Source organism: Chinchilla lanigera, unplaced genomic scaffold, assembly GCF_000276665.1.
Source record: "Chinchilla lanigera isolate Chin_1 unplaced genomic scaffold, ChiLan1.0 scaffold00067, whole genome shotgun sequence".
NCBI classification, from domain to species: Eukaryota; Metazoa; Chordata; class Mammalia; order Rodentia; family Chinchillidae; genus Chinchilla; species Chinchilla lanigera.
This window is the reverse complement of record NW_004955468.1, coordinates 1146651-1157359: the sequence shown is the minus strand read 5'-3', so window position 1 is coordinate 1157359 and position 10709 is coordinate 1146651. Positions and strand designations below refer to the sequence as shown.

The following is a 10709-nucleotide window of genomic DNA, read 5'->3' as shown; positions in this document are numbered from 1 at the left end:
TTACTGTTGCAAGTAATCACCCTTTGGCTGTGGTGAAGAGCGGTTATCCACTGCAGTGGGTAGCTGTGCTGCAGTCTCAGAGAAGCACACCCCTGAGCTGTGCTGCAGTCTCAGAGAAGCACACCCCTGAGCAGTGGTTTCTTATCTAAGAACAGCACCCAGGGAGGTATGTCTCAGGTTCTGACCCCTGTACAGAACTTGCCAGGTTCCAGGGCAGTGGTGGGAAAATCTGAACACAGTGTTTTATAAACATTCTCTAAAGAAGGGATTGGCAAACTGCAGCTTATAATGCCCCTGTCTTGTGGTGGGAGTTTTGTTTTGTGGTACCAGGGCTTGAATCTGAGGACTTCTCATTGGTCTACATTCCCTTTTAAAAATTTTTTTTATTTTGGGCCAACATGTTGCTCTTGTAGGGTGTATTTCTTTTCCTACTTTTGCTTAGCCCAAACTACTGTGCGGTCTGGTTTTCTTTTTCTACCTTTAATAAAACCTCTGTACTGGTAAAAAAAAAAGTTTTTAAAAAATTTGTAGCCAGGCAGAGTGATGCATATCTGTAATCCCAGCTCTTGGGAGGCTGAGGCAGGAGGGTCCCTGCAAGTTTGAGGCCAGCCTGGGCTACAAAGTGAGTTCAATGCCTGTCTGAACTACATAGTGAGACTGTTTCAAAAAAAATGAATAATAGATAGATAGATAATATTTTGTGACAGGGTCTGGCTAAATTGCCCAGGCTAGGGTTGAATTTGAGATCTTCCTACCTCAGCCTCTCCAGAGAGCTAAGATTACAAGTGTGCACCATGACACCTGTTCAGAGTATGGGGTTGGTTTGTTTGGGTTTTTTGTGACAGGGTCCTTCTGTGTAGCTCAGGCTGGTTGTGAACTCACAATGTAGAGTTCTGAGATTATAGATGTGCATCTCCACCCCTGACTGATGGATGGTTTTTATAGCTTTTAATGATTGGGGAAAAAAAATCCAAAGAATATTTCAGGATATGTGGAAGTAAATTTTTTTTTTTTTTTTGGTCTTTTTGAAACAGGGTCTCGCTGAGCAGTTTAGGGCGTCTGTGAGCTCACTTTGTAGCCCAGGCTAGTCTCCACCTCACTCCTCCTGCCTCAGCCTCCCGAGTGCTGGGGTTATAGGCGTGTGCCACCACGCCCGGCTAAATTTTTTTTTTTTCTCAGTCAGGGTCTCATTATGTAGTTCAGGCTGGTCCTGAACTCACTATGTAGCTCAGGCTGGCCTCAAACTGGCAATGATCTTCTTGCCTCAGCCTCCTAAGTGCTGGAATTACAATTGTGCGCCACTACACCCGGCAAACTGCATTTTTGAAGAATGGTTAGGTCTTATCTTTTTTTTTTTTTCTTTTTTTTTGAGACGGTCTCAGTATGTAGTTTAGGCTGGCCTGGAACTCACTGTGTAGCTCAGGCTGACCTTGAACTTGCAGTGATCTTGCTTCAGCTTCTCCTGAGTGCTGAGATTACGAGTGTGCCCTGTCCCATGTTAAACCTGAAAATTAAATTAGGTTGGTAGTGCCTGGGAGCCTAAAATTTCTGTAATGTCTTCTCAGAAGGAGATGGTAGATCCTTCCAGCTGGCTGCACAGAGTGAGGCTGACTGAGCCATTGGCTGGTTGCAAAGTTCTAGTGACCTTAGCACCAGAAAAACCTGTTTTCTGTGATAGCATCCACAAATATAATTTTATAACAGCTAGAATTTGAAATGCCTGCCAGGCTTTTATAACTTAGGTTCATATTCCAAGTAATCTATGATTTTTACCTCTCTTATGTTTTTCTTTTTCTTTTTTTTTTTTTTTTCCTGGTATCAAGAACCAAACTCATGACCTTGCACTTGCCAGGCAGGCGCTGTGCTGCTGAGCTCAATCCCCAGCCCCTCTGTCTTATGTTTTTCCAAAAGAATTTTACTGTTTTCTAAAGACAAATTCTGGGCCAGGGAGATAGTTCAGTGCCATTTAGCAAGTTGCTGAGACCCAGTCTCAAAAAAGGACTGGGAGGCTAGGCATGGTGGTGCATGCCTGTAACCCCAGCACTCGTACTTGGGAGGCTGAGGCAGGAGGATTGCTGTGAGTTTAAGACCAGCCTGGGCTACAAAGTGAGCTCTAGGCCAGCCTGACCTGCATTGCAAGACCCTGTGTAAAAAAAAAAAAACCAAAAAAAAAAAAAAAAAAAAAAAAGGAGTAGGGATGTAGCTGAGTACAAAGGCACTGGATTCAATCCTCTGTTCCTCCCCACAGACAGATTCCCCCAGCCTTGGCCAGCGCTTTTGGTATGTTGCTCTCAGTGACCTTCTCATTAACTGTGACTGAAAACAGAGGCCTTGCAGAGGCCAGTAAAGAAGGGAATTGGCACTGTGAGCGCTCTGACGGTGAGAAAATGTTTGGACTTTTAGCAACTCAGTTCTGTGTTTTCCCATTGCCTGTTGATGTTGTGGTTCTTTCTGTCTGTTGGTTTAACACCTGGCTCCCTGAGTAGATCAATGTGGATTCAGATCCCAACAGCTTAAACGAAAAACTTAAGGAAGATGACAAATCATGGAAGCCATCTTTTTTTTGTCGTCAGTGCTGAGGATTAGTGGCAGGGCACTGTGCATGCTAGGCAAGTGTTCCACTGCCTAGCACTGTCAGGAGCTCTTTCTAGTGTTCGTTTGTTTGTTTAACAGGGTCTCACTGTGTAGCCCAGGCTAGACTGAAATGGTGATCCTCCTGCCTCTGCCTGCTGAGGAAGCAGCCTGAGCAGTGGTGCACGCCTGTAATCCCAGCATTCTGAGAGGCTGAGGCAGAATTGCAATGCAAGGCCAGCCTGGCAACTGAGATACTGTCTCACAGAAAAAAGAGTCTGAGAGCATGGTGCACACCTGGAATCCCAGCACTTGAGAGGCTGAGGCAGGAAGATTACTGTGAGTTTGAGGCCAGCCTGGACTACACATAGTGAGAACTTGTCTCAAGAGATCAAAAAATAAAAGGCCTTGGATGTAGCTCAGTGAAAGGCCCTGAGTTCAATCCCTCCCACTGGAAAAAGAAAGAGAGGAGAAAAGAAAAACCTTCTAGAGCTGTATGGGGATGTACACAGAATGGTAGAGTGTGTAGCGTGTGCAGTGCCCAGGGTTCAATCCCAGCACCACAAAAAAGAGTAGGTGTTTCAGTCAGGCAGGGACCCTTGGCCACAGTGGCAGCGGGAGAGAAAGTGTCTCGGTCGGCCCTGACTGCCCTGGGAGGCTGTCCGGAGCCGCCCCCTCCGAGCCTTAGCTCAGTGAACCTCTTTATTGTCACTGCAAGGGATCTCCACCTTTAAGCCCACTCTCCCAGATGGTTTGCTGGCCATTGATTTTCTCACTGCAAACTCAAGGGCTGGGGCTCAGGTTTCCTGTCCTCCCGCGCACTTCCTTAGCTCTGCCAGCAGCTGCGCCTTCTTATGAGCGCTGAGAAGAGTGCAGGGCTGAGCCTGGGAGATGAGGGCCCGATTCCGGGTGGTGTGAGGGTCCTGCACTCTCCCTGGAGAGAGCTTCTTTCTTACCCTCAGACTTCGGTCCCAACATATGCAGGGATCTGGCACCTTTGGTTCCGAAAAGCCCCAAATTCTACCATTCTTGGGCTGTCAAGTCCAACTGCACTTAGGTTTGCTGGGCCCCTCTTGAGCTTTTGGTCTTTGTTTTGAGATGTCATTCACACACTATACACTTCCCCATTTAAGATGTACACAATTCCTCCTTTTTTATTTTAAGTTGTACTAGAAACTATTCAGGAAGCAAGGACACAGTCTGAATGACTGCTAGGAGTTTCAGGTTTGCAAGGCGTCAGCTGATGATGCCTCTGTAGCCAGTCGTGCTCCCTACCTAGACGTTTGACGGCAAACAGATTCCCAAGTCCACCTTTTTTGTTTTTTGGTTTTTTGGTTTTTTTCTTTTCCAGTTCAGGCTGGCCTTGAAGTCACAATGTACCCCAGCCCTTGAACTGTCGGCAGTCTTCCTGCCTCAGCCTCTTGAGTGTTGGGATTATAAGTTTGTGGCATCATGCCCAGCTGTTTGTTTTTGAGGCAGGGTTTCACTGTGTAGCTGAGGCTGGCCTCCAACTCATGAGTTCTGCTCAGCCACCCCAGTGCTGGGCTTACAGGTGTGTTCACCACTGTGGGTCCTTTGAATCTTGGACTTTTTGACGGGGGTGCTTGTGCATACTTAGCGACCACTCCACCGCTGAACTGCATCCCTGGCTCTGATCGTGTCTTGTTGGTAGCAGTGTTGCCTTTGGAATTTGAGAGCTGCGTGGGTTGACTAAATCATACACTGGAGAACTCTGTTCTGCATGTTTTCCCTGGGCCTGTTGATTGCGTGTTTTGTGACCTTTGGCACATTGTCAGAAGCACCTGTTGCAGGTGTATACCAGCTGGTTCTGGCTGATTTATTATACGCAGAGGGTGCCTGCCTAATCCTGCCATATTACCCAGGCTGGCCTTGAACTCATGGCCTCAAGTGATCCTCCTGCCTGGACCTCCCTGATAGCTGGGACTACAGTTGTGTGGCACTGTACCCAACCCCTCCTTTTTAAAAACTCACATACTGAGAGCCGGGTGCAGTGGCACACCTTGTAATCCTAGGAGGCGAAGGCACACCCTTCTTAGGAGGCGAAGGCAGGAGGATTGAGAGTTTGAGGGCAGCCCAGGAAACATAGTATAGTAAGACACTGTCTCAAAAAAAAAATGACTGATTTTAAGTATGTGATCCAAGGATTTTTAGTACATGTTACAGAATTGTGCAGCAATTATCACAGTCTAATTTTAGAACATTTCCATCATCCCCCAAAGATCCTTGTGTCCTTTGCTGTCCCCACCCTCTAGCGGCCCCCGCATCGCACAGCCACTATTCCACTTCCCTTCTCAGTTGACTTGCCTTTTCTGGACATGTTGTATGATTTAGTTCACAGGAAACATTCAGATAAGGGACTTTTAAACTGGTGATTTAATGGATGGTTGCTTTCAGAACTTCCTGCTTCACAGTTCCCCTTTGCTGCTGTGCAAGGTACCTGGGATTTACTGGCCTGCGCGGAGCCCCTGGGGAGGGGCTGTTTGCTTGTTTTGCACGGTAGCAACCTTTGTCCTCTGTAGATTGGTGACTCGAGAAACATCGGTTTTCATGCCCACGGCTGTGATGTATTTTGGGAGACACAACAGATTATCCCCACTTGGTAAAGTAAGTCTAACAAATGTGAAAACAATTAAGAGTAAAGGAAAACCTATTAGCAAGCATGTGGCTCTGGGATACTTGCATTTGAGTCCTGCTTTTGTAGCACCCTGTGCAGGTTAGGGTCATTCGGGGCTGGGCTGCCAGGCAGATAAGGGATCCCATGGTCGGGTTGTTCCTTTCGGGGCCTTTCAGTCATTGGAGTCCTCCAGGAGAAAGGCTCCGTCGGTGCGAGTCATTCCGTCGGTGCGAGTCATTGTTACCTGTCTTTTCGGAGGAGAGGCCAGCCTTAACCTTTTACGTAGAAAGGTACCTACAGGAGTTTACCTTGTTTCCCTGTGATTAGAGCAGGCCAGGGTTTGGGCCTGTGAAAGCCAGGTCCATCTCCTGTGCTCAGCAGGGAACCATCCAGAGTTCTGGAGCCGAGGTGTGACTTGTATTGCCTGTGGGGTGGGACAAGTAGGGTTAGGAAGCCTGTTTCTGGAGCTCTGGTTTGGGATGTGAAGTGGCCGGCCAGGTGGGGAGGGGCAGAAAGGTTGGGAAAGGTGCATTTGCGGGGTGCTGTGCTCGCTGACAGCGCCCTTCCTTCCGGACCGCACTTTGGCGCTGTCGTCGTCGCAGTGCTGAGTGCTGCCGGGCCTGGTCGGATGGAGCAGCATCCAGAAGAGTCCTGGCCTCTGTTTGGGCGTCGGCACTCACGTGTCTGTACTGGTTATGTGTGTCTTCCATGGGGGCAGGGACGGAATCACTGTGCAGCTGAAACAGAGTTGAGGGAGCAGGTTAGACTCTGCGCCTGGATGACAAGTTTCTTTCCTGTAAGAGGAAGGAAATGCCCAACAGACACGGGGCTGGGAAGCAGCCCACAGAGGGACTGGCAGCAGCTCACGTAGATCCTCAGCCACTCGTAAGATGGAAATCAGGGGTAGGCTGATCCTTGAGCCTGATGACGCCGGTCACTATTGGCTGCCCTCTTCTGGGCTCTCTAAGGGGAAGGGTCTGTACTGTATATGGGCTTCCGGGATGTTCCCAGTTGGCTGAGGGCTTTGGCTCAATTAACGTGGAAATGCACAATTGGTAAAGTATAGCTTTATTCGTGTTGCCACCCCTGAGCTCTGCGCGCCTACAGCTATCAGCTCTTTCAGTGTTGGCTGCTCTCCTTTCGGCTCAGAGCCAGCAGCTACCCAGGTGTGGGGAACTCTTCAGCTGGCAGAGATGGCAGCTCCCAGCAATCTTCATTACTCTCCGTTCTCCTGTGGCTGCCCTCGGTGTTACCAGCTCTTAGTGTACCAGTTCTGTGTGATCTGTTCAAGATAGAAGTCACACATAGGCAAAGATTCGTCATCTGAAAAAGGCTTTATTGGGACTTATGCCACAGCATAAAGGGGAACAGCACACAACGAAACCCACTCATGGTATAGGGAGGTGGATTATATAGGAAAAAAGGTGGACTCGTGTAGCAGTGTTGATAGGCAGGTGGGGCCCCGTGTGGACCTAACTGAGGAGGGCTGCAAAGGGACAGAATCATCCAGAGAGGCGACAGGGCAGGGTCATCTGAATAGGTCCAGGTCTAAAGTTAGCTACAAGGCTGGACATGGTGGCGCATGCCTGTAATCCCAGCACTCGGGAGGCTGAGGCAGGAGGACTGCTGTGAGTTTGAGGCCGGCCTGGGCTACAAAGTGAGTTCAAGGCCAGCCTGAACTGCATAGCGAGACCCGGTCTCAAAAAGACAAAAAAAAGTCAGCTACAGCCAAGGCAGATGCCTCCCAGAGCAGCCATGGGGGACCTGAGACACTACAAGGCCTTCGGTGGAGCCACAGAAGAAAAATACCTGTTGGTGTGTGCTGGGCCTTAGAACTGGCTGGACCTTAGGACTGTGGTTGTCCTCTTGGGGATTTGGAAGACCCCAGTCTTCCTCCCACAGTTAGGCAGATGACCTCAGTGCCAGGGTTGCCCTGCTGAGCTAGGTGGGTTCTGCTTTGTGTTTTAGACTTCTGCCGAGCTTCTCAGGTGGTGGGGAGATGCCGGGCCGCCATCCCCAGGTGGTGGTACAATATCACCGATGGTTCCTGCCAGCTGTTTATTTATGGCGGCTGTGACGGAAATCACAATAATTACCAGAGTAAGGAGGAGTGTCTTGGGAAATGTGCTGGTGTCACAGGTAAGATCATGGTAGTTGGGGAAATGTTACTCTTTGGGGGAGTTGTTGGTTGGGTGTGGCTGCCTTCTGTGCGTAGCTGTTCATAGTGGAACCTGGGAGAGGTTTTTAAAAGCACAAGGAACAGGCTCACAGGTCCCTGTGGCTACAGCGCGCTTTCACAGCACCTCCCTCCTTCCCAGAAAAGGAGGGCAGCCCCTCTCAGCACAAGGCCTCCTGATCCCTTTGCCCAGGGCTGCCTCTTCGGTCCCTGGGCATTTGGGGCTATTTTTACCTCTGAAACAAGTGACCTGCAAAGCTCACGCAGCCAAATCACAAAGTCAGGTTAACACTGGAACATGCACCTGGGATCCATCTTTCTTCCAGCCTTCACTTGCACAGGACTCTGTGGAATCAAGGTGATCCGCCCTGGCTCGGACCCTAGCACGGGGGAACCCTGAGAGAGAACTGGCAGTGGGGAGGCCTGATCCTTCCCCAGTGTGGAGAGGTCTGAGGGTGGGACTGTCCAAAGCCTCTTGGAAAGATTCTCAGGGGCACTGACCTGACATTAGTGTGAGACTTCGTGCGGTCTTCGTGACCGGCATTGAGGTCGCCCTGTGAGCCCATCCCCCTTTTGGGGTGTGGTTTCTCTGCTCATTCACTGGCTGTACTATATTCTGTCTCCCTTGGCTTTGAGCTAGGCGTTCAGGGATAAGCTAAGGTTATTTGAGTTGTATGTGTAGAAGTGACAACAACGGTGGCGTTGGTGTGACCCGCGTCTAAAGCCATACCGGGCACACAGCCCGGCAGAGACAGCACCTCTAAGAGCAATTTGCTTTTGTCTCAGCAAAGTCTGGAGAGCTGAGGAGCAGGCTGCGATTTTTAGATCGTACAGGCCAGTCTGTCTGTCAGGCGTAGGTGTCAAGATGGTAACTGAGGAAAATACCATTTATTGTGTTTTTCCAGCATCAGTTGTAACTCGATGCTGGGAAGAGTCAGGAAATACTTTTTGCCTCCTCTGCAGTTTCGAGGGCACAGACATAAGATGGGATGTTCCATGGGAAGTGGGTTGCATTTTGCTGGAAAAAAGCAGATTTTTGGTTTCCCTAGAGGTGGTCCAGATCCTGACCTCAGCCCCGAGGGCCCAGGAAGCTTACCTGGCTCTCTTGCGGCCTTCTCACAGGACCCCGAGATGAGAGCTGAAAGTGGCCGACAGCTGGTCCCTGGAGCTCTGTGCCAGCGTGTTTGCTCCTGGGCAGGGTACTCCAGGGGAGGCCAAAAGAGAAAAGGGATGCAATTATTAATTTATAATGAAAACTGGAGCCACCCTGGGACCAGACGCTCATGTCGCTGGGCCTGGCATGGCTCCACATAGGCAAGCCTCAGCCACATTGCTAGAAGATTGCTGGTGAAGAGAGCTGTGCAACCAGGGCAGCTGGTTTGTGAGGTGACTATCAGATGACCTCAGGTCAGGCCAACCCCAGTCTCCGGGACCCTCCCAGTCTAGCCCGCCCCTCCACTGACCGCCTTAACATCACATAAACCTGGCTGCTGTAACAACTTAAGTGTTCAGTTTGATGGTATTAAGTGCATTTACACTGTTGCATGTCCCCTTGCAATTCTTTAAGTAAGTAGATATAATTAAACAGATTATTTGGCCCTGGAAACCCTTCTTTTTAGAGGCACTTTGCACATGTCCTCGGATTGCCTGCCAGCTGACCCTCAGAGTAACCCAGAGACAGTCTGGGTTCCCAGTGGAGCAGGCCTGTGAGGTCCAGCTTGTGTGCTGAAGGCCGTGTACGGAAGAGATGGGAGCCGCATGGGAGGAACGGGGCCCACTAGACCTGCTCAGCTGCTCACACACAGCAGTCTCTCTTCAGCAGCCCTGGAGGTGCTTTTCTCACTGTCCTGTTTATTTGTCCCCTTACAGAGAACACCATTGATCATCTGGGCACCGGGAGGAGTGGAGCAGAGTCCTCTGCCCCAAGTGGTAGGTTCTTTAAGACCCCTATGGGACGAGGGCGGGCCAGATGGTAACTATGAAAGGACATCTGTAATTTGGGCATTTGAAGGGCTTCTGCTTACTGGTTCTGTTGGCTCAGGATGGCAAGCCAGGGTCTGCCTGGATAGCCAGCTTCCAGCTGCAGCACTCTGTTGCAGGATGTCCACTTGGCCAAGAGTCCCCTTGTGCAGCTAAAAGGAAGGCTGGGGCTTCTGCAGTGCCTCCCACCTGGCCGGCTTCCTGGAGGACGGGGTGACTGCTCCTGTGGCTCAGGCCTCTGCTGCTGCGCTGCCTCCACTTCCCCACCCTGCTTTTTTGCCTATTCTGCCTCCTTTGTTCCTTGTCATTGCTGTCTCCCGCCCTCTGCAAAAAGTCGTTTGTCCTCTGCAACTCTGCCTCTGTTACTGCATTTCTTGATCTCGAGCTTTGTGTTAGCTTGCTTTGTAGTGCTGACAGCAGCTGCCCCACTCCTCCTTTATGCTTAAAGGACTCTGCAGCAGGAGCCTGGGTGAGTGGCCCCGCACAGCAAGTCCCGCGTGCTCCTGAGCACCAGCCCCCAGGAAGTGGTTCCACGCAGAGGGAGGAATGACGGGCTGTACCCCAGCCCCTCCAAGGGGGAGCCTGCCTGGGCCGCCAGTCACATGCACAGGTTGCAGTCTGGGCCCTGGGCCTCCGACTCTGCCAGCAGGGCCTGGCTAAAGCTTGCAGAATGCCAGAGTCGGTCTGGGAGTCCTGTGAGTGTCCTGCCATTGTTCTGCCTGGGTCTGTGGTTTATTCCCTTGCGGGCCTCTCCAAGGTCATCCAGAGCCCTGGAGCCCTGGCATGATGACTCCGGTTTTCATCTTGTTTCAGAAGAAAATTTCCTGGCAGAGAAATTTCTGGCTGTGTCAGGAAATGTGAACAAGCCTGTCTTCCTTATTTGCGTGGTGGCACAAGTCTCTTTTCCAGCTTGCACGTTCAAAGCTAGCCTGGGCAGCGTAGTGAGACCCTGTCTCAATTAATTATTTAATTGGAAAATTGCCTTCTTCCACCAGAAACAGGTCTGGGATTAGTTTCCATTGTAAGTTTACTGTGAAAACTCGAAGTAGCAAGAGGGCCTCCCCCTCCATTGTCCATTCAGTGTGTAAATGCTCGAGAGCCCGTTAGGACTGGGAGGTAATAAGGTCCACACCTTTCCTTAAAGGTGACACTCCCCTAGTGGATCATCGTAGACTCAGCCCCTGCTAGGGCACGAGTCCTGTATACATCCCAGCTTTCCTAACACAGAGGTTTTGTATTTCAGGTTCCAGAAGGCAGAATTCTGATGACCTCTCTAGTGATATCTTCAGCTATGAAGGTATAACTTTTAAAATGTGTGTGTGTGTGTGTGTGTGTGTGTGTATGTGT

The 10709-nt window shown here is 50.3% G+C and overlaps 1 protein-coding gene and 1 long non-coding RNA gene across 5 annotated transcripts in view; one reads left to right on the top strand and one right to left on the bottom strand.

Moving 5' to 3' along the window:
• The window catches only part of Spint2 (serine peptidase inhibitor, Kunitz type, 2), a 38493-nt gene that overhangs the window by 23851 nt on the left and 3933 nt on the right, over positions 1-10709 (top strand). For 2 of the 3 annotated variants that reach the window (XM_013522432.1, XM_005399867.2), the window contains exons 2-4: positions 7175-7345; positions 9252-9311; positions 10606-10659. In XM_013522432.1, coding sequence (XP_013377886.1) covers positions 7175-7345; positions 9252-9311; positions 10606-10659 — 285 coding nt within the window. The remainder of the gene's footprint in view (positions 1-7174; positions 7346-9251; positions 9312-10605; positions 10660-10709) is intronic. The other variant, XM_005399868.2, reaches the window with a different exon arrangement.
• LOC102019901 lies at positions 4724-9245 on the bottom strand. 2 transcript variants are annotated; one of them, XR_001236910.1, is made up of 2 exons: positions 7617-9245; positions 4724-6488 (listed from the first exon to the last, which is right to left on the bottom strand). It is a non-coding gene; the product is annotated as an uncharacterized LOC102019901 (long non-coding RNA). The 2 variants fall into 2 exon arrangements; XR_001236911.1 differs by having other exon boundaries at positions 4724-5943.